At 39.5% G+C, this 24,530-nt stretch overlaps 1 protein-coding gene across 3 annotated transcripts in view; it reads left to right on the top strand.

The window, feature by feature from the left end:
* The window catches only part of LOC306968088 (uncharacterized protein), a 73,249-nt gene extending 54,109 nt beyond the window's left edge, over positions 1 to 19,140 (top strand). Inside the window, exons 11-13 of one of the 3 annotated variants that reach the window (XM_079563355.1) lie at positions 11,758 to 12,105; positions 15,329 to 15,424; positions 18,663 to 19,140. In XM_079563355.1, coding sequence (XP_079419481.1) covers positions 11,758 to 12,105; positions 15,329 to 15,424; positions 18,663 to 18,664 — 446 coding nt within the window. In that variant the 3' untranslated portion in view covers positions 18,665 to 19,140. Of the gene's footprint in view, positions 1 to 11,757; positions 12,106 to 15,328; positions 15,425 to 18,662 lie in introns of those variants that run through there. The other 2 variants (XM_079563356.1, XM_079563357.1) reach the window with 2 other exon arrangements.
* The last annotated feature ends 5,390 nt before the right edge of the window (positions 19,141 to 24,530 follow it).

The following is a 24,530-nucleotide window of genomic DNA, read 5'->3' as shown; positions in this document are numbered from 1 at the left end:
CGCTTAGTCCAAAATCCTGCTGCACGTCTTTTAACTGGCACAAGACTTAGAGAACACATTACGCCTGTTTCATCCTCACTGCACTGGTTCCCCATTCGTTTTAGAGTTGATTTTATAATGTTATTGTTTGGGGGGATTACATAGGGATTGTGTGGTCCTCCTCCTGACTGCCTTTCATTCATTTTTATGTTTATAGTATTTTATCTTAGCTAACCTCTTGACTCCCACCTGAATCGAGCACAAACCCAAAATACCCAAATCTTAAAGCTTCTTTAAGCGACAAAAACTCGATTACAAAGTGACGGAAAAAGCCACAAGAGAGCAACAAAAAAAGTGACAAAAACACAGCAACAAAGCGACGATGAAGCAATGAAGAAAAGCAAAAAATGTGGAAAAAAAAGCAAGACAAAAAAGAGACGAAACAACAACAACAAAACCTCTTACTCCCCGCGCTGCTACCAAACATTAATGAAACCTGTTGCTAGAGAACAGCTGATGATGCCCTGGTGCCAATAAAGCTTGTTTTTAACAGGAACAGGCCACAGTTCTTTCATACTGAAATATGTTCTTACCTGAGCTTAGACGAGTTGATGCGTACCTGTCTAGTCTTCCAACTTCACCCCCGTTTGGAGCTATAGGAGTGTACTGGGAGAGGCCAAATGCTAACAACATCTTTGGTCTTTGTGCTGGCTGAGGGCACACACAAAGACCAGACAGGTACGATTCAACTCGTCTAAGCTCATCTCAGTATGTAAAAACGGTGGTCTGTTCCCGTACGGAGTCTAAAAAATGTTTAAATTATGCATTTTCCTCCCCCTACATGTTCCAGTAATGTCCTAATGTGTAGAATGAGCTCAGACCTGTTCACCACAACTGCCTCTAAAATCCTGCACTGTCACTCAAAATGCTACGGTCTGAATTGCCGTCATGCACGAGCTTAATATAGAAGGTGCAGTTACACGTATGACCTGAGATGGCAGTTGTGAGTATAAAATGGCGAACTATCATCCGTTTAACCTCTTACCACCCGCCTAAACCAAATGCATTCTGTCCTCTTTGGCTATTATATAGGTCTGTGTAACACCTCATTTGAAAGCTGAGACCCACAAAACTGATCTTTTTCCTCGCATTGTTGCTGTGTTGTGTCACCTTTTGTATGTTTTTTTTTCTTTTTTTTTTCTTCCATTTTTGTTGAATTTTTGTCACATTTTTGTTGAGTTTTTGTTGAATTTTTGTTGAATTTTTTTTTATTTTATTTTTTTATTTTTGTTGAGTTTTTTTGTTAAACTAAATTTTTTTTTACATTTTTGTCACTTTTTGGGTGAGCTTTTTGTCACTTTTTGTTGAATTTTTGTCACATTTTTGTTGAATTTTTGACACATTTTTGTTGCGTTTACATCCTTGTTTCTTCTCATTTTTTGTGTGGCTATTTTGGTGCTTTCTTCCCCAAGAAGCTTTTTGATTAGGGTAAAGCCAAACTGGAGAAAATGGGATCCGTTCAGGTGGAAGTTAAGAGGTAAAGGTCTTTTTCCTCAGTTAAAAAAAATCAAAGCTTGTACTAATTTTGTTTAATTGGGTAAGCGATTGAGGACATCCATTTTTATATGTAAAAAGGATCAGCAAGTTTTCCCAAAAAGGATTTTCCAATAAGGATGAGCTTTATGTGAACTGGTCTGAGTCAGAAGGGAAATGGAAATGAGTCTCATCCCGCAGCACTGCAGGAGTTCAGCGCCAGTCTCCAGAAAATCCATTAATCACTTGTTTCTAAAAGTCCGTCCTGTCTTTTTGAATTGATTTTGACTTTTCTTTTAGTAAGTGTGTCTATCTATTCACAGGTAAAAAACACCTTCTGTCTCACCAAAAGAAAAAAAAGTTCTAAACAGTTTCCCATCTGCCCAGGAAACAGGAGGCGGCCTAGAGGAAAAACCAAAGACGAGATTTATGAACGTAGTTGTCATTTGATGTGGAAAACAATTTGTTAAAAAGTTCAGTCCGTGTACGAAGTATTAATAACGCTTGTAGGGAAAGCCCCAGAGAAACTGCCCCCCTCCCGTATAGTGTGTGCTTTTCAACGGATTTCATCATAGCCTGACCCCAAGACTGTTCTCCATGATTTAATACAAACCACACTAAAACTCCATTTGTTTTCTATGTTTGCCATTTTTCTGAGTAAGGTGTAGTTTACCCCCTAAAGCAGGTGCACTTATTTTACAGACTAATTTGTGCTCTATATAAAAAAAAACAGTATATTTCATTTCAAAGGCAGCTGCAGCCTGTGTGTTACGACTCCTGGACTTTTTACAGATTTAGAAATAGCTGGAACAAGGAAACAGCCCGATGCTAGTGAAGGGATTCATGACATTTTATTTGCAGCCGAGTCTTTGGGATGTGTTCAATAAAAAGCCATATCGTCTCGGGACTAGTTTGCTCAGATGAAAGCATTTTCATTAAAATTGCCAATGCTTACAGTATTAATTCTTCATTTTAACTTTCGAAGTAAGTGCAAATTATGGAAATACAACTGTGCCACAGTTCAGGAAAATTTGTGTGAAAGAGTTGTTCAAGAGATGATCACTTTCTGTTACTCAATGGGGAGGGAACCAGAGCTATCGTAGGACAAAAAATAAGGATAAACTGTGACTTTTGCTACTGTTTGTAAAATAACACTGCTAATACTGCCATAATAGAACTTCTTTTTGTTTTTTTTATCATTTAGAATAGCATAGAATGTTTAATTTGTCATTACGCACATGTTCTATGAAGCTTGTTTGGCTCTCAAAGACTCAAGATGCAAGTTGTTCATTTTATACTCACTACTGCCACCTCAGGTCATACGTGTAACTGCAGCTTCTATAGCTTGTGCATGAAGGCGCTTCAGACCACAACAACAACAAAAACCACAACAAAAGGATGAGAAAAGCTCAGCACAGATACGAATGTTAATGACAATAAATATTATACTAATTCGGTTGTAACATAATTTCACACAATTTCACCTTTCCCAAATCTAAAAGCTTCTTGGAAAAAATGGTCAAAATAGCAACAAAAAATGAGGATGGAAAAGTTGCAAAAAGCCAACAAAAAAGTGACAAAAGAGCAACAAAAAAGCGACACAAATGTGATGGAAAAGTGACAAAAAATTGACAAAAATGCGGCAAAAAAAGCAAAGAAACAAAAGTAAAAAAAGTGATGACAACAATGCCATCAGTTTTGTTGGTCTTCGCTTTCAAATGAGGCGTTGCTCTGGCCTGTCGATGGTTTTCGATGTGGGTAAAGCTGATAAGTGAAAATGCACTCTGTGAAGGCGGGGGTTGAGAGGTTAAAGGCGTGGGATTTCACTACTGAGACAATATCGCAATCGTTCCTGAGTTACAACCTCAGAAATTGTATTTTTCCACAACTTAGCAAGAGGGGCATCACCACCTACCAATTTGCACATTATGGACTTTCTAGCCAGCATCAGAAGGACTTGCACAACCTCTTTGAGTGTCGAGATTCCCTGGTAAAAGCCCAAGGAGGCACAACATAGGACTGAGGACGAGTGTCTGCCCTATCATCGTTTGTTTTTGTTTTTTTTCTGAGATCTTTAGCTTCCCCCTGAGCTGCATCTATAATAATAATTTAAAGAGGGGGTATTATGCTTTTTCCAATCACATAGCACCAGTCTATATCACACTACAATGATGACGAAACCTTCTGTTGGTCTGTAAATGCAGTAAATTAGAATAACTGCCTTGTATAAAATTGCTCTCTCAAAATGGCTGTAGTGAATGTCTTGAAATAGGCCTCTGTCTCTTTAAAGGGGCTGGATGCAAGTTGGCCATTTTATACTCACTACTGCCACCTCAGGCCATATGTGTAACTGCACCTTATATATTAAGCTCGTGCATGACGGCAATTTAGGCCGAAGTGACACCTTTTTGAGTGACAGTGCAGGATTTTAGAGGCAGTTGTGGTGAACAGGTCTGGGCTCATTCTACACATTAGGACATGGCTGGAACATGTAGGGGGAAGGAAAATACTAATTTTTTAAATTTTTAAACTCCCTATAGTCCCTTTAAGAACCTCTGACCCTTTCCGATACGCCCCCTCCACACGCTGTCTGTGGCATCAGTGGGGAGGGGGTTCTGCTGAGGAGCAGTGGTTGGTTACTCGGCTGGTGGCGAAAGCTCGGAGGCGTCTCCAGGAGGTGGGGGCGTTCCTAGGAGGACTCAGGCAAACCTGTCCCTAAAATGGCCGCCATCAGAGTTTTTAATGAGGGAATGACATAATAACAAGGTCTTATCATATACTTTTTATCTACTCATGTCTTTAAACCAGCTTTCTACTTTCTACTTCTACTACTAGCGCTCCCACTACGCAGTCAGATTCGATTCGAAGAGTGTTACGGAGCGGAGTCTGAATATGACAGCACGTATTTACCTCTTCAACCAGTCCCACTTTCATCCGCCGTTCGTCTCTCAATCAATCCCGTAACTTCGACTTGTCGAGGCCCTCATTCATTGACAGTTCGTGGAAGAAGAAGAAGAAGAAAAAAAAAAAAAAAAGCCTCGCGCACATCGGGAGCTTGTTGAGGCCAATCAATGGTCTGTAATTCCGCTCTTCTAGGCAACACCATGCCACAGCGGCGCGTGTTTAGCTTCCAACTAAAGACTGAACTAATCAATATGGCTACGCCTCCGTCCTGTGGCTCCTCGCTTCAATTATTCGCTCTTCTTGTTTACGCCGCGATAGAAATAACAATTTTCATCTGTGTTATTGCAACGCGGGCAGACACAGAGACAATGTCGGCGGCTCGCAATTAGAATTCAAAATGCGCGTATTAATGCGCAAAGAATATTGCTGGCTCTAAATGATAAGGTTGTTATTTATGTGGTTTTGAGTAAAATGGTACAACTCTGTAGCTGTTTGGTTTCTGTAATATGTAATGTTTCTCACACAGACGGCGGGAATGTGTGCAAAATTACCATAAAACAAAAGACTTCAATTGCACAGTCCCAGGACAGTTTAATTAGGGCAGAGACATTAAACACTTCGGCGATTAATATTCAAGTGGAAGAAAAACATTGTTAAATATTTCTTTCTCAGTTAAAAGGATTTGAACAACAAGTGCAGTAATATAGATTTAGCGAGACATGCAAAAACAATGTGCTTCAATGCAAGAAGGTCCCAGGTTTGAGTCCTGTGTGGCTTCCCAAGTCCGACAACCGATCAACTAAGGTCAGTGATAGTCCTGAACAAACCTGAAGCTCGCACACTGGTTCTGACGCGCTGCAGTATCTACCTTAATCTACCTTAAAGGGACTATACAGAGTTTAAAAATGTTAAAATGATGTATTATCCTCCCCCTACATATTCCAGCCATGTCCTAATGTGTAGAATGAGCCCAGTTCACCACAACTGCCTCTAAAATCCTGCACTTTCACTCAAAAAGTTGTTACTTCGGGTCTAAATTGCCGTCATGCACGAGCTTAATATAGTAGGTGCAGTTACACGTCTGACCTGAGGCGGCAGTAGTGAGTATAAAATGGCCAACTTGCATCTAGCTCCTTCAATAAATCGTTTTCTTAGTCCCTCTGGGGTAATACAGGTATTAATGGGATATGACCCTGGTGACTCTGGCCAGAAAACAACACCGATACACACTAATGGAATCACGAGGAAGAAGCTAACAGGCTAACGGGCAAAGCTAACTCCGGGCTAGCACCACTTAAACAGTTTTTACAGCCAAGTTTGAGTGAAGAAAATGATCTCCATCGTGTAATTGGATGTACAATATCCCTCTGTCTTTTCTGTCAGTGTAGTATTTACTCTCACGGACAATTAATGAGTAAAAAACGCAACATGCTATGACACCTGCAGTGGCATTTATGGCTTCTAGGGGCACGGGTTACTTAGTTCTGCTTTAAAAGCACTATACAGTTTGTTTGTTTTCTAGTAGTGGAGCAAATTTCGCTTTGTCCTCTTTTATTATATTGTAAACTCATTCATAATAATTAATTATAAAGCATTTGTATTTGTATTTTATGAACATGCAGGATAGCTGTATAGCATTTCTGTGATAGTGAACAGGAGAAGTGACCATGCAAGAATTGGGATGCTACAGTGGACAAATTTCCCTAAGGGGACAATAAAGTACACCTTAACCTTAACCTTAACCTTAACCTTAACCTTAACCTTAACTTTACACATTTGTTGGGAAAGTTTGGAGAGATTTTGGACACTTCCTCTTTTATTGTTTGCAATGAACAGGGGCCGACTGGGACTGAAAAACAGGCCTGGACTCTGACTAGCCTGGCCCAAACTAGCGTAATTGTGCACTTCCACAAATACATATTTTAACAGTTCTTTATTACATTTTTGCTGCTTTTTTGTCACATTTTCAACACTTTTATTAAATTTTTGTCACATTTCAAAACATATTTGTTTGATTTTTGTCACTATTTCAACACTTTTTTGTTGCTTTTTTGTCACTTTTTCTACACTTTTTTATTAAATTTTTGTCGTTTTTTAAACACATATTTGTTTAATTTTTGTCACTTTTTTGTCACTTTTTTGTCACTTTTTCAACACTTTTATAAAATTTGTGTCATTTTTTTTATCATATTTGTTTAATTTTTGTCACATTTTTGTCCCTTTTTGTAAAACACATTTTTGTTTGACCTCTTTTCCCCAGTTCGGCTTTTTATTATTATTATTTTGATATCTATATTTGTATCAACAGCAAAAAGAACGGGAAAGGTGGTCGTAGAAACAGAAGCAAAATCCTTAATTAATAAGTAATGAATAATAATGGTCCCAAAATTGAACCTTGTGGTACACCATACTCCACGGAATTTCTTTTAGATTCATGTTTTTTATACTTTTTTATGCTTTGCCCAAATCTAAAAGCTTCTCGACTGGAGATCAACAATGTAACGCCTCATTTGAAAGCTAAGACCTACAAAAGTGATGGAAACTTTTCGTCACGTCGCCACATTTTTGTCATATTTTAATTATTTTTTCTATCATTTTTTGTTGTGTTTTTCTCATGTTTTTGTAGTTTTTTTGTCCGTGTTTTTCTCATGTTTTTGTTGACTTTTCATCCTCTTTTTCTCGCTATTTTGATGCTTTTCTTTTTAGCTTTTAGATTTGGGTAAAGCTCGGTTGAGGCGGGACCGGTGGCCCTAGAGCCAGTGGCCCTTCTGTGCTCTTCCAGAATGGACATTTGGCCAGTCCGCCCCTGGCAATGAATAAAAAAAATCTGGTATAAAACGCCTTTAAGTTATTCATAAAAAGAAGAGTTTCTTCGCTGCCTGCGTCTCTTTCTTCTGTCTCTTCTGATCTTGATGACACTTTTGAAATCAATGTCAGATGTGCCCCACTACAGCAATCACAAACGGCCCCAAATATTTAAAAGATCAACTGCTGTGCTGATTTATATTTGTTTATAGTAATCAGCCTATAAACTCACAGAAGGCTCCATGTGTCTTCCTGAATCAACTAATCAAGCATTGCTGAGAAACAGATGTTTATGTATTTGCAAAGAAGTCTGTTGTTCTACCATTTAGCTCTGTTTGTAATCTGCATTACGCAAGTCCGCTCTCTGAATTTCAAGCAGGAATCTTTATTTCCAGATTCACATGGAAGGATGATATACCAGCGTCCTCACATGTAGCTAGTAGTGTCTCTAAACATGAGGTGAAAACAAGGTGAATTGTGAAATCAGTCATTTGTGAAAAGACACTGTATATTTAATTATAGCGCCTTTTTATTTTCAAGAACTCGCAGGTAGGATGTTCTTAAGCAGTGATCCTGAAAAAGTGACCCTGTGCTGCTAGAAAGGTGCGAAGAATGAGTTAAGCCACAACTGATAATTCAAAATGTGCAAGAAAGTGGAAAAATCATCAGGTGTAGGGCTTTTAATTTGTGTTAACCATATACTGACCGAACTTCTACCAGAATTATAGAAATGTAGTCGTTAATGAAATAAGGTTCATGCATATTTGTGGCTTGAAAATAATATTACACTAATGGTAAGAGAGCACTGCACTGCAAAAAGTACCCTTCTAAAAACAAGGAAAATAATCTTAAAATAAGATGTTTTGTCTTGTTTGAAGGAAAATTAAGGGGTATTTCACTTAAATGTTGCTTGATTTAAGTAAAGTGTTCTAAACTACACACATTTTTGAGCAAAATGTTCTTAACTAATACCATCTCCATGATGTGGAGCCAGATGGTCAGAATCACCTGGCTGGAGGATTCACCTATTGCACATGTTTTTAGTGGTAGGGGAAACGTACACAGACACAGGGAGAACATGCAAACTCCACACAGAAAGGCCCCGTCTTGGTGGGAATCAAACCCGGGACCTTCGAGCTGTGAAGCGGAGGCTCTTACCGCTGCACTACCGTGCCGCCCACTTTAAAGAATGGAATGTATTATCTATCTGTGAGAATCTGTTCTTCAATTAAGAGTTGTTGTGATCTTATTTTTTCTTAAAATAAGTAAAAATATTCTTCTGCCTAATGCTGAAGAAGACTCAAAAAGTCTTACTTTCTTGTTACAAGAAAAATTAGCATGTTTTTTAGCAAATATATCTGAACAAGAAATGGCTAGATTTTATTTCCTAAAATAAGATTTTTTTTTCTCAAGAAAACTTTGCTTGGCAAGACATTATTACCTTTTAGGGAAAAAATAAGAACTTATTTCTTAAAGTAAGACATTTTTTACTTGCTTAGAATCCACTTTTTGAAGTCACTTTAGAATATTTCCCTCTGTGGTGGTGAGTTACTTCTGAAGTAACAGTCGCCCTGGGTCAGGCTGGCCAAGATGTGTCGGTCACTCGCCAATCACCAATCACACAGTATATTAACTCATTCATACAGACTGTAAGGGTGAGATGTCTTGCCCAATGACACAATGACAAGAACTGTTGGGGGGCGGGTTCAAACAGAGTCTAGTTAAATTAGCATCTTGTTTTATGTGGCTGCACAAACCGCATTCAAATCAAAATTGCAATTTCAGTGATCGCAAAAGCTTCAGTTATTTGGGTAGTATAAAAACAACCACAAATCTGTCTTCAGAAATATTTATCGTGTTCAAAACCTTCCAACCCTGTCATTTACACCACCACAAATATATTCTCTAATCGATACAGACGGCATCTTTGGACTCGCCCATATATGGTCAAAAGTAGCCAACCAAACAAAACAAAAAAAATTAATTTTCTCACATTACTTCAACCCCTTAAGTCCCACCTGAACCGAGCACCTTTTTCTCCAGTTTGGCTTTACCCCAGTCCAAAAGCTTCTGGATAAAAGCTGTTAAAAAAGCAACAAAACTGAGACGAAAACAAGGATATAAATGTGACAAAAAAGTGAGAAAACATTGACAAAAAAGTGACGAAACATTGATGAAAAAGAGGCAAAAATGTCACAAGAAATTGACAAAAAATAACAAAAAAAATGACAAAAATGTAACAAAATGTGACAAAAAAATTACAAAAATATGACAAAAATGTGATAAAAAATTTGCCAAAAAAATGACCAAAATGTCACAAAAAAATGACAAAAATCTGATGAAAAATTGACGAAAAATGTGACAAAAAATGTGACAAAAAATGTGACAAAAAATGTGACAAAAAATGTGACAAAATGTGACAAAAAATGACAAATAAAGTTACAAAAATGAGTTGAACACCCAACAAAAAAATGATGGAAAAAAAATCTGATGACGTGAGGAAAAAGATCCTCACGGTTCAGGCAGGAGTTAAGCGGTTAACAGATGCTGAATTATGAATATATTTTTCTACTAAATAAAGATGCAGAGACATTAAAGTAGCAAAGTGATCCAGCAGACTACTTAAAGGGGGGTATTATGCAAAATTTACATCATGTTATTATGTGATTCCCTCATTAAAAACATGCCTGAAGTGTTGCCTTGGCACATTCACGTATTTTTGAGTAATCTGTAAAAACTCTGATGGCGGCCATTTTAGGGACAGGTTTGCCTGAGTCCTCCTAGGAACGCCCCCACCTCCTGGAGACGCCTCCGAGCTTTCGTCACCAGCCGAGTAACCAACCACTGCTCCTCAGCAGAACCCCCTCCCCACTGATGCCACAGACAGCGTGTGGAGGGGGCGTGTCGGAAAGGGACAGAGGTTCTTAAAGAGACAGAGGCCTATTTCAAGACATTCACTACAGCCATTTTGAGAGAGCAATTTTATACAAGGCAGTTATTCTAATTTACTGCATTTACAGACCAACAGAAGGTTTCATCATCATTGTAGTGTGATATAGACTGGTGCTATGTGCTTGAAAAAAGCATAATACCCCCTCTTTAAAAAACAGACAATGCTAACCAGGAAGTTAACGCTTCATGCTACATATGCTAACGTTAGCTACGACTGCCGTTTTCGCTTCTACTGACCAATTTGCTGTGAAAAAGCAACCAAATGGACCAGATTTTGGCTTGACTTTGTTTAAGTGTGACAAATGCGTTTATAGTCTGACAGAAAACAATTATGATTGCCACGAGAGGTTTTTCTTCCCCTTTAACTAGGCCACACCCCCTTGTACGGCGCATTATTAAGGAGTTTCAGTTATCAGTTTTTTCCTCAAATGTTAATGCTTTGAAGAACCACAATTCGTTTTCTTCACCCTGAAATCGCGCCGCTCTTTTGTCATATCAAGTGTAAGCCTCCCATGCTGATGTTTTCATGAATAAATTGGTTGCAGCTGATGCCTTTGCTCCAGTGTCACTGCCTCCAGCTCACTGCTGTGGGCTAAACTCAAGTCTGTGGCACTGGCTTCAAGAAATCCCACAGTAACCCCCCCCCCACCCCCACCCCCCTTTTTTTCTCCAAGGTGTGCTAGTCAGTGTGGTGCTTCTAATATCGTAACAAATGGTGACTGTAACCCATGTATTTCTGGCTGAATACATGCATCTGTGGTGTATTGGTGGATATATGCCATGACATGCATTTATTTTGAATGTGATTGATGCATGCACGAACTAACCCTAACCCATGCAGTAATGTGTGTCTCAAAAAAACAAAACAAAAAAACAGTGGTTCAAGTGGGTTTTCTATATTCGCAAAGTCGCTCCCTTTAGTGGCACTGTTTAGAGTTTGATAATTAAAGTATAACGCTGCCTCGCTCCTGTAATTGGATTGGACCGAACCACCATTTTTCATGTGGAAACATTGGCCAAGAAAAATAATGAGAGAAAGAAATTAACCGTTTCTTGTCCGCTCTTATAATAGTTGTTTGTAATTGCTAGTATATTTTGCAATTAGTTTGTAAGCAGCCGATTGTGGACAATGTGGGACCAGTTTCACAGCAGTTTTTTTTACAGCTAGTCTAACAATGAATAAAGAGGCAACGGTGTCCTTAGCCATTTGTGACAGTAATTATGGCTAGCCCAGCACCCAGTACCAAATGAAGAGAAGGAAATACAACTTCTTCTAAACTCATGGACTGCATACAGTTTTTACATACAGTATTTTACTCCTCTTGCGGGAATTTCAAAGCACACAACCCCTATCAATATTATAGTATGGAAGATACAGACACTATATTCAGACACGTTGCATTTTTCTCCAAATGGAATGACTCTGATAGGTGCAACTCGATCTAGTGAGAGCTGTCTATGTGAAACTGGTCCTGGTTTAGTGTAGGTAACTTTATTTCCACTTAAACCATGTTATGCTGTGCCCTGACGTTGTCCTGCTTGCCTCTGTTCCTTGATCCGTGAATGCTCTCCTTGTGCCTTTAGGCTCTGGCTGCACGATGCGAACTTTGGACAGTGGAATTGGGACCATCTCCCTTCCTGAATCCTGCTCCTTTTTCTCCTCCATCCTGCAACTCCTCCCCAAGTCCTCGTCCACCCCCGAGCAGGCCCTGAGCCCCGGTGTCCCGGGCGCCTCCTCCCCCCTGCCCCGCTGGAGAGTCCCCGCAGGATTCAAGGACCACATGCCCAGCTCCCTGTCCGACTCATCCGTGCCCCACCTCCAGTCAGTGCCTTTCCCCTCTGTGGCCTTCCTGCAGCCCGCCCCAGTGCCCAGTGACCCCCGAGTGACTGCCCTGTGTGAGCCCCACAGCCGCCTGCCCCGCCCACAATCAGGTAAATAACTCTAGCCACGCCCAGACTCAGGTAAATGACACTAGCCACGCCCAGACTCAGGTAAATAACACTAGCCACAACCAGACTCAGGGAAATAACACTAGCCACGCCCAGACTCAAGTAAAAAACACCAGACTCAGGTAAATAACACTAGCCACAACCCGACTCAGGTAAATGACACTAGCCACGCCCAGGCTTAGGGAAATAACTCTTGCCACGACCACTCAGGTAAATAACTCTAGCCACGCCTAGACTCAGGTAAATAACACTAGCCAGGCGCAGGCTTAGGGAACTAACTCTTGCCACGCCCAGACTCAGGTAAATAACACTAGCCAGGCGCAGGCTTAGGGAACTAACTCTTGCCACGTCCAGACTCAGGTAAATAACACTAGCCACGCCTAGACTCAGGTAAATAACTCTAGCCACGCCTAGACTCAGGTAAATACGGTAACACTAGCCACGCCCAGGCTTAGGGAAATAACACTAGCCACGCCCAGACTCAGGTATATAACTCTAGCCACAACCAGACTCAGGTAAATAACTCTAGCCACAACCAGACTCAGGTAAATAACTCTAGCCACATCAAGACTCAGGTAAATAACTCTAGCCACAACCAGACTCAGGTAAATAACTCTAGCCACAACCAGACTCAGGTAAATAACTCTAGCCACATCAAGACTCAGGTAAATAACTCTAGCCACAACCAGACTCAGGTAAATAACTCTAGCCACAACCAGACTCAGGTAAATAACACTAGCCACATCAAGGCTCAGGTAAATAACTCTAGCCACAACCAGACTCAGGTAAATAACTCTAGCCACATCAAGACTCAGGTAAATAACTCTAGCCACAACCAGACTCAGGTAAATAACTCTAGCCACATCAAGACTCAGGTAAATAACTCTAGCCACAACCAGACTCAGGTAAATAACTCTAGCCACGCCCAGACTCAGGTAAATAACACTAGCCACACCAAGACTCAGGTAAATAACTCATACCTTGCCCAGACTCAGGTAAATAACTCTAGCCCCACCCAGACTCAGTTAAAAACGTCTAGCTCTGCACACTTTTAGCGAAGTAGCATTAACCCCGCTCACAGTCAGGTATGATCAATGAGCCCCGGCTCTTGATGAAAAAAGTTTGGACATGTTTGTACTGAGGCATACTCTTAATTAAGGTAAAGGGGGGGGGAAAAGGAAATTATATATGCTTCCACTTTTGATATTGCGAGGTGTTGTTTTAGTTGATTTGCTTAGTTAATAGTGAGCATGGTCAAGCTAGTTGCACAATTATATCAATTACTGGCACAGTAGTTGGGAAACCAGTTTAGTTAACATTACATCATTTTTAAGTTAACTTTTATGCTTCTCCAAATCCAATACACGTCCATTGAAACTCTTGGATGCATTATTTCAGTTACATTTTCAAAACATTCAAATGGCCAGGTTGGACATAGCATCAAATCACCTTGGAAACAGATGTTGGTCCAGGCAAATGTTTTGACTGAGCTGAACTGACATAAATGAATCTGTCAATTTAAGTTGTTTGAAATTGCAATCCAAAGTAAACAAAGCAATACGTTTCCTGAAGCCTTTACCGTGTTACTGCCATCAACCTGTCGCGGCTGTGCTTGGGTTTCCTGAGGCGACTCTCAGATGTACACATTAGTGTCTATGAGGAGCGGAATAGAGGAATAGATTTCTAATGGCACCGATCACAGTTCATTGCAGCTGTTTTTTCAAAGTGCGACGGGATTGATATGCTAATTACAGAATGGCGAGGAAATATGTAGATTCAAATGAACGGATGAGTCACCAACACGGAAATTTACTTTTCTTCTGGAAAGTTACAAAAGTGGCTTGAGGACATATTCGTTTACTTATGTCAGTCAGGAAAAAGTTGTGTTTCTTTGGTTTTTCTGTGGATTTTCTGTCAAAAATGCAATTGCAACATCTCCATTATTGCCTTTTTTCTTTTCCTATAAATAAGAGAATTGTTCATAAATGATCAAGTATCAAATTTATATAGCACTCAAAGCATTTCATTTACAAGTTGCTTTATTCATTCACTCCATTAACACACAACTCCAGTAATGCATAAGGTGTGTGAAATGCCTTGCCCAAGAGCACTCCTGCAATGTGCAAGGGTTACTTGACTGGCTACAGAGCGGGAAAAACTTTTAATCACAAAATCAGTCGTCACTTTTAGCTTTTATAGATACAGACAGCATCTCAGGAATCGCCCATATATGGTCATGTTTGAAAACAATTGGAGAAAAATCTGAACTTTCTCTAATTATTCAAAAAATACTTTAACAAACGCTGAATTATGAATATAGTTTTCTACTTAATAAAAATACAAAGACATGGAGAGGAGCAAAGTGGTTCAACAGCCCATGAATATATAAATAACAGAGAATGCTAACTTGAGGCTACATGTTAGCATTGGGCTAATGCTAACGGTTAGCTAACGCTAGCTACGACTGCCGTTTTTCCACTTCTACTGAACAATCTGCTGTGAGAAAATATCCATATGGGCCCGATTTACACTTGACTTTATTTGTGTGTGATAAATAAGCTCATACTCCACCAGAAAATGGCTAAAAAGAGTGGAAAATTGTGTTTCTCTAAAGATTCTATTTTCCCCCTTGGCAAAGCCACGCCCCCTTCTATGACGAGATGCCGTCTGTATCTATTGCAGTTGTGGCAGTGTTTCAATAGAGTTTGGGAAAGTCTACAGTTACCATGGAGATCGGCCATCTTTGCAGCTGTGAGCATACATTTCCATTGACTAACATTAGCTAAAAACAGTTTATAAAGTGGAGAAAATAGCCGTGGAACAGCTCCGTTAGCTGCTGAGTTACTGCTGGTAAATACATCTAACTCACTGTGGTGTCCAAGTGTTTTAATGTGAACAATAACTCTTGTATTTTAACTTCTAAAATCTCCATTAGTTTACAATTGCTGCTAATCCCATAATGCTTAGCGATATGACATCACATTCCCGAACTCTATAAGCTTCTGCAATGTCAAAAGATCCAGTGCTGCATTATTTTTCACCTATAACATAAGAGTTGGTTAAATCCAAGTTGGAACTTTTATTTTGTGGGTCAGCCAGTGTAACTAATCGTCACCTGAGTGCTTTTTCTCACAGATTCTGGAACAAAGAAAGTAAGAAACCTCTAATTTTGGCTCCCTTAATATCATTACCGTCTGTGTTTCAGGCGACATGGAACCAAAGAAGATGAATTATGTCAAATCCAAACCCAGACCCACTTCAAGTCAACAGAAAGAACAGAGCAGACTCCAGCTCGCCAACTGTAAGACTTACCACGCTAACATTTATTTTGCCATCCACTACAAAGTTTTGTTTTCTCATTGTTGTCTCAAGATAAACACAGACATTGGTGTTATTATGAGCAGTGGGGCCTATAGTAGTGGACCTATACTTGCTAAAACAACCTAAACAACAAGCATGTTTAGAAGCAATAGAGATTCTGAGACATCCAGGTAGTTGAAATTATATATCAAATGAACTCAGCGGGATTTACTAGGTTTAAAAAAGAAAATAATCCATTTCATCACACTCCCAGGCAGTTTCCTCAAAGCGTATGGTGGAGACTGTGAACGTCTGGCCCTGAATAGCTGCAGAGGAGAGGAGCTATTGCACACCAATACAGTCTCTTTGAAAAATATATTACTTTTTTCAGGAATAAAAATGCCAAACTCCCCCCAAATAAAAAGCAGCACCGAATCAAGTTGGACGTTGGTGCATAAGATCTGCTGTTGTGAGTAGGTTAATTAATAGGTTAATTAATCTAGATTAAAATGTCTCGCTTGAATTCTGCCGAAACCATTCAGAATATGTGTGCTACCCAAATAATAAGTCTTTGAGAACGAATTTCTCAAGTCAGGTGGTGCGTTAGACCAGGACTTTTATCGATACTCCTTATCGATCCGGTACTTTAAAAGAAAAAAGAAAAACGTTAGATAGAGGCTACTGTATATAGGCAATGTAGCCTAGGCCAATATTTTTTATTAAACTTTTTTATTACACATTTACTCTGCATTTGGACCCAATGTTTTTTCAATTTGTGCAAACACTTAATATATGGGAGGTAAAATACAAGTATAGACTAAAATGTAAAGTGTAATATTTTTGAAAATAATCTAGTAAGTAAAGGATTGTCATACATGTTTGTTAATCAGGCTGTTGGTTAGATTTGGCTGGAGCTATTGGGACTGAGCCTAAAGGAAAACTGCTGTAAAATAATGACCTGGAGCCACTTTCAGCTTGTGTCCAGTGGGTCAACTGACACGTGTGCGCGTTCACGCCGTTTGCGGATAATAGACTCCACTCGAATCGGGTATTTGTGACAGTGCGAGGCTCTGTTCAGTATGTAGGTGTTACGTTTCACTTTTAACTGCGGGTTAAGCAGCAGCAGCTCGGGGGGTTTACGCAGCGTGTCGTTCCCGTGCACACCTGTCTCACCGCGCGCACCTGTCTCACCGCGCACAGCTGCAGAAGGAGGCACGTAGCGGGGCAGGTCCGACACCGTGCTCTCGAGCGGGGCTTTTAGTGCTTATTTTAGCGCGGGTGATGCGACCCCGTTAGCCCGACTGTACTCACATAATAAGTAAATAAACTCACTGTGGATCAGTCGTAGAACCTGCTGCTCTTCGCCTCTTTACCCGATTCTCACTCGTCTGGTCATAGCGTCAATTTGGCAAAACTTAATCCATAACAAAAGTAGCTACAGCATCCGCGTGGCTTGTTTTGGTTTCAGAGGAATCACGTAACAGCGAGGCTGCGTGTGAGATGCATTCATGGACCGTAAGAAGTGCGGGAAACGCCAGTTTTTCACAAATGCGCGGAAAAACCGGACAAATAATTTGCAGTCTGATACACTTTGCTTGCGCCAGAGGCCACAAGCCAGAAATCCGGCCCCCGGCCGGAATACTTTAAGCCCTGCATACTGCTGCCTGTTAACGCAGCACGTTAACGCCGATAACGGCCCACCACTAGTACAAACATATTACGTTTCTAAGGATTGTAAGGAAGCTTCTGACTCCTGCTTTGAGTCAGTTGTTTGTGTTTGTATATTATCTGTACTTCACGTTATGTGCAGAATGATTATGGGGTTGAACATTGACTATCAGCTAATCTCACTGACATGGTCTTCATGTTCTGTCGCGTGTGAACAAAGCAAGAGCTTGTTCAGATTTTCTTACCATCCTGTTTTTAAAGCTGTAATCACTTACATAGAATGTATTTAAGTAGCTGGTCACCACTTACTTCTACACCTAGTGGACGTCAAAGTCATCACCTCAAGCCGCGAAGAAGCAGCCTGGATGGATGATGACCTTACAGCTTCTTTATATTGACTATTTGTAGATTTGACTAAATTTGGATTTATTTTGCAATTCATAATTGTTAGAGAATAAACAATGGTGTTCGAGAGGATAGATGAAAAACAGGCAGCAGTCTGGATGTCTTATACATGTTTATTTACCATCGGTGCGGGACCCGGAGACATGAACTCGAGACATTGCGCTAGTCCGACCATTCAAGTCTGTCTATGCTTCCACAGAAAAGGGATAAATACCCTCTAGCGTCACACTGATACACAAACAGTGGCTGAGAGTCTGAGCACCACAGTCAAGGCTATGACAGAGATAGTACGACTTTACAGCTTGACCCAGTATGATAGATAGTGATTTAATGTTATCCTCTAACATTAATTAGTGATTATTAATTGCATTTGCTTGGTTTTGACTTTCGTTTTTTTTTCTGCAGACACAGAGCATCTCGTATATATATCACAGAAATGTATCGCCTTTAAAAACTAAATCATAGTTTGAAGCTCTTTCGGCGAACGCTTTTTCACACTTTGCTGGACAAAGTCATTTGCACTAACTGTGTCTTGCTTCATGACTAACAGAGTTTCTCAGGCCATTTCTTTCCTCATAGCTCGTTAACACTGGGGCAACTGCTGCTCATGCGTTCAGACGTGGACGGTGATTAAGGTATAAGTATTGGAATAGAGCAAATATTTCAGAAGCCCCTTTTTTCAGGAACTCGTACACAAGAATATTTGTAATAGTTGGGGACGGGGCTGCAAGCTTTTCCTGCTTTGAAATCATTATTCAGTTCATGGCTCACGTTTTGAACAAACTCTCATTAACATTTGGGAGAAGACTCTAAAATAATCCAAGAATCCGATGTTTGTTTGTTTTTTATTTCAGATTTCTATCAGGTGGCAGGTTTGGTACAGATAGAGACAGGAAATGAAGTTGTTTGCCACTGATATTACTGTATATTACCTAACTATCTGCAGCCTTTCTATCTTTAAATTTGCAATAAATCAAATTGGAATTTCATTTTGTTTTGTAATTAATGTTGCAGAGTGTTGTGAAAACAAATGCACTGCTCTTACAAGATACTGGAAGACACTACTGGAACATTTCATACAGCACTCTTTGAAAATAGTTGTCTTCCATGCAGTCAACCAGCAGTCTCACACTTTTGATACATTCTCATCTCGTTTTTCGTTTCAGAGTTAATTTGCAGCTGAAGTTCCAATTGAAGAAGACTCTGTGAACCCCGCTAACATGGAGGACCTCTGCATCTCACGTTTTATAACCACTTTACGACGACAAAGCAGGAAAAAACTGGACTGAACATGGCATTAAAGACTTCCTCAAGCACTCAGTGTAGCATGAAGATACCGACCAGCTATTCCTATGACGGAACTGAACTCCTGGAGGCCATTTTGGAGGTTTGCCATTATTTTACTGTAGCCAATAACAATACAAAATATTTATAACCTTATGCAATGTTTACATTAACATAGTAGCGTTAGCGAAGTGTTACACGAATCACAACATGTCCACTCTCCCACTTGTCCTATTCCCGGAATAAGATGGACGAAGGCACTTTTACAAACTATGTTCACGCTGTTGTTTTGTATTCAAGCCTGTTTTATGGGGAAAAATCGTGTCTAAATCACAAAACAAATCACTTTTCTGAAAATAATCGACATGACTTTGAGTCAACTTGTTAGCTTACAATCCAACCAACAATGATGGGCAACGCTACTTAACACATTGAGTGCCAAGAAGCCAGACCATTTTTAATGATATTTGCAGCATATTCTATGTTATAGCTATGGACACATGCTACGGCTCGTTTGAAAGCTGAGACTCTCCACTGGTGAAAACAGTTTAATTCTACGTGCCTCGGTGGTGAGAAATCTAAGCTAGAGGCTAATTTGGATCAAAATCACAGATTTTTTCTAGATTCGGAGATAATTAGTGTTTTATGAAACACACTCCTTTTCTGATTATCTCCTCTCTTCAACTCTCGCCTCCTCTCTCCTCTCTGGACGGACGCGAACGTTATGGGAAGAGGCAAATGCCTAACTATATTTGTTTCAAATCAGTTTTCAAGGACAAGATTGTTGACACGTTTTGAAACACCGCGTGTGGCCGATTTAAACTGCCTGGTTCTCGGATTGAAGACTTTAACAGGATGTTTCTCAGTCGTCCTTGGACCGATTTACCAAACTGTTTCGATCTTTCCATGGGAAGCCGCTCTGCTTTGTCAAACATGCTCCAGAGAGCGAGAGAGAAGTGTCGGGTTTACAGCTGTTTGCTACGCAACACCACGCCCCCAAAGCAATAATATGTCTGTAATGTCCGGATCTTGACTTTTTACAAGATTTGATCGTCATTTATTTAACTTCTGTTCATCACAGAGCTACCAAAATCACACATAAGGTGTATTAGAGTGTCTAGTTTTGTAATAAAAAATGAGTTTTTCTGTTTTTGGCACTCAATGTGTTAACATGCTGTTAACTTTGAAATTTCTATAGATTTCTCAAGTTTACTTATTATAAACATATTGTGTGATTAACCTGATACGTTTAGCAACACAGTTACTGCAAGAGAAGTACATTCTATCTATAAACAATAAAGGACAACTTCAGACAACATTCCTAAATTGTAGTTGTTAAAATGGGAAGAATTGATTGGACTCATGAATTCGGCTCATACCCATTAGCCTCTAAGCAAAACAGCAGCCGGACTCATTCCACTCTATAGTTTTCAGATTATTTCGCGAATCCCGCAGCGTCTTAGGTTTGCATTTTCACCGGTGCCATAAAGTTGTGGTTGTAGCAGGCCTCCATCAAGTCGCCATGTTCTCAAATGCAAGAAACCCATAACGATGAATCAATATTGTGTGGCCACTTCCTCCTATCTAACCGATGTCTCTGCACTAGTTTGTGTAATTAATGCTATATTTTGAATAGAAAATGAAAAGGTCTAAAGTCAACGGCCCGACCCTCACCTCGATGATATCTTTGTACAGCACTTACTACTGATTGCCATTCAAGATCTCTATACCTGACTGAGTAATGTGAATTTTTAAATTGTGCACTATTTTTTTTTTTTTTTTTTTAAATGACTTTTCACAACATGTGTTTAATAACCTGCATGCATCCATCTTCCACTGTGCAGCGATCAGCCGCGATAATGTGACCACGTGAGGATGATTTTCTCCTCATCATGGCACCTGTTGCTGGGTGATGTGATAGATGGTGTGATTAGGAGCGGGAGAAATTGGCGAAGATTTGAGCGAGTTTGACTAATTGCAAAGGCGAGGCGATAAAGGTCAGGGCAGCTCCGAAGTTGTAGCTCTTTTGGGGGGTTTCTGTAATCGGTATCTACGTTTAGACAGGGTTTAGATCTAGTTTGGGCCAAGTTTAATAAATCTCTTGTAGGATGATGTCAGTCTGGTTAGGTCTGGGATAGCTTTTTTAATTAACTTTTGCTGTGTGATGTTACCAGTGGGCAAATATCACACTTCTTTTTGGATCTTGGGTGCTAACTTTGCGTTGCCACACCCTCGTGCGGGGCCCTGAATTACAATTCATTAAAGGGATATTTCAGGATTTTTTTTGCCTCATTTCCTAGTTATCCAGAGTGTTGTTGATTTCTGGAGATATAGATATATTTTTTAAATTCTTGCAGTCCTTATATTTGAATAGTTTAGTGGTGCTAGGCTAGTGCTAGGCTAGTGCATGTCTATGGTAACTTGTAGCCTCCATTAAAAACCTCTTCAAAATCGTGGCGTCGTCCTCCAAACCAGTGTTAATTTTGACAACATATTTTATTTTAGTTTTAGTGTTTGTCTTTTGACTAAAATGTAATTTAATTTTAGTCGAGATTTAGTCAAAAAAATCTTTTCAATTTCAGTCTAGTCGACTAAAATTGTATGTCAATTTAGTCGACTAAATTTAAGACTAATTTAGTCGACTTTGCATTTATAATATTCATTATAATCATATTTAATCGTGGTCCTCGACTTCATGGAGCTGCTCCACATGAACAAAGCTCAGAGCTGATCCTTTGGCAGTGAATTTAAATGATATGAAGCTCTTTCAGACGGTCAATAGAAGTTTGGATGATTTTAGTCTCTCCTTTTCATTTTCATTTAGTCTTATTTTAGTCGACTAAAATATCTGGACATTTTAGTCTTGTTTTAGTCTCATGAGAAACTTTTAATTTAGTTTTAGTCCAATTTTAGTCTTCAGAAATATCACTTTGACTAAAATTAAGACTAAATATTTTAGTCGACGAAATTAACACTGCTCCAAACGTTGCCATATCTGATTTGTAAAAAGCTCCTTTGTGAATTCCACGTGTTGTAATCCCGGCCGCTGGAAAACAAACTACTGTAGATCCGGTAACCAAGCAGATCACTCCGCCGCTGCGTAGCTTTCAACCCGGAAGCTGGTGCTGCTCAAACATAAGTTATTTTAAATGCAAAATGGTTATATTCAGTCAACACAGACATGTATATGGTTAGTCTGGTGTTGTAAGTGATTTCCTCAAGTGCACTGTGCTTGGGTCAGACTGTTTTTAATGCAGGCTACTAGTTACCATAGACATGCGCTAGCCTAGCACTAGCCTAGCACCACGAAACTCTTCAAATATAAGGACTGCATGAATTAAAAAAAAAAAAACATCTCCATAACACATCAACAACACTCTGGATAACTAGGAAATGAGGCCCTATGTCAAAAAAAATATCCCTTTATGGTCCAATTTCATGAAGAAAGACCAGGTGACTCTCTAGTATGGAATCCTATGGGGAATTTGCAGCTCCCAAAAAGCTTCCTGGCTCCAAAGAATGTTATTGTTTCTTAAGATAGAGTTTCCTACTGTGACACCACTGAGGAGAGTATTATATTTTCAACCACGCTGTTTTTTTGTGCTGTGGCCCGTGATGGACAAGTCCTTGCGAACTGTGGAGGCTTTTAGTAGCTAATGGCTATTCCCGGTCCATCTTTGTTCTATATCTCAGGGCGTTACCAGTCTGCAGTTGTGAGTAGCCTCTCTCTGTCTGAGATGCTTTAGTTCTGGTTTTATCCTGATTACATGCAGCTTTCGTGGGCTGCTCCTGGCTGCAGTGGTCAGCATCTCTGCCAGAGCCGCATTAGACCTGGTTCTGTCCCGGTTTATCCCTGCTTCGATTCCCATTGTTCGCACTGATTTAATCCTGGTTTAGTGCAAAAATGGAACAGTGTAGAATCAGCGACAGTAAATACAGGCTTAACAACTCGCTCAAACTCTACTAAAAGTTATGCCGGGCCTAAATCACAAGTGGTCATAATGTTCCGCCTGATTGCTGTACTCTATCCATACAAATAATGTTGAATACTTCCCATATACTCCAATGAATGAGTTTGATAAAGAAGGGGTTTGCGATTTCTTTCTAGATGCATGTTTTAGAGAAGCCTCCTTGTATCCAGCTCTTCATTGGCGCGTCCACAGTAATGACATCAAGACAAGAGGAGAGTTTTGCATGTGTTTTAGTGATCTGCACCTATAGTAGGCACATGTAGGTGGTTCTGTCGTGCTATAGCTCAGGGATATTTAACGTTACATTGTCTGATAGAAGCTGTGGATCTCACTACTTTCTATGACCATTATCTTTGTAACAGTGGAGGCTTTTAGGGCTGTCCCGATGGCATCCGCAGCGCCAGTGCTGACCTTTGTCTGACGATACTGCTGTACAAACACTTACCGTACCGTATATTTTCTGAATATTACCCTAAAAACAAAATAGTGCTGGGTACCATCAAATAAGAATAGTACTGAAAACTGTCGCAGAAATATATGTATCAATCCATAGATATTATGTTTTGATGCCTGGTTGTAAAAGCTCAAATAAAATGATGAAAACTATAGGTTTTGCTCAACAATAGTTATTACATTATCTTACATTATTCTGTTGTACTGCTTTAGTGATGTTGAATAACGCAGCAGAAGGTCGATGCAGAAAAAAGTAGTGTTTAGGTATCGATACGCCTCTCAGAAATCGCCCATATATGGTCATGTTTGAAGCAGTTCAGGAGGAAAACAAAGAGAAGAAAAATCTAAACTTCCTACACTGCAAAAAGTAAATATCAAGCATTGGCTTAAATGACTTGAATTGAGGAAATGTTTCTTGTTTTGAGTCATTTAGACACTTTTCCTGATTGGACCCAGTTTGCTTTGCTTGTTTGAGGACATTTCAGACCAGTTCAAAGGTAAATCTCACTTGAAATAAGAAAGCAAAATTGCCAATGAGATAAGACCAATTTTCTTACCCCATTGGCAAAGAAAATGACCGGAAATAAGGACGAAATGTATCGAAACGAGTCAGAAACATCTCAGAACAAGTGAAATAATCGAGGACAAATGCCCAAGAACTTCTTAACTAGTCAAAACAACTAAAATTTGGATTATTATGCTCAAATTGAGATGTTTATACTGATCTAGTTAACTACTTTTTGCAGTGTATAACCTACTCTAAAACTACTTTAACAAATGCTGAATTATGAATAAAGTTTTCAGATAAAGATACAAATGGAGAGGAGCAAAACAGTTCAACAGCCTATAAGTACATAAATATACGTTTAGATTACTACTGTAGTGGGATTTTCATGCACAGTATGAAAACTATATTTTTGGAAACCTTATGGTATAAGCAATGAGAAAAACTAGGTTTCCATTTGACCTCGTCATTTTGTAAAATTGTGCAATTACAAGATAGCCAAGAAAAGATACAAGAAAAGATAGCCTTTATTGATCTCAGAATGGAGAAATTAACATTCAGCTTTTAGAAAAACTCAGGGTGTGCACTTCTATAGGCAGAAAATGTGAGAAAAAAAAAACATTAAATAGTAAAATAGTGGTATCTTATGCACACTATTATGTATACCATTTTTCCATTAGAGTAAATGGGGAGTTCTGGTTATCGCTACGGCAACACAGTGAAAAATAGAGAAGAGAAGAAGAATTTCATTTACTTTTTTGATCGGAACTACCAAATAGATTTAATTTTTTTTGTATAGTTCTGATACTCTCCACAAAAAT

The sequence above is a fragment of the Gobius niger genome, assembly GCF_951799975.1.
Source record: "Gobius niger genome assembly, chromosome: 9".
Lineage (NCBI taxonomy): Eukaryota > Metazoa > Chordata > Actinopteri > Gobiiformes > Gobiidae > Gobius > Gobius niger.
Note: the sequence above shows the minus strand (reverse complement) of the source record. Positions and strands in the feature narration are given on the sequence as shown.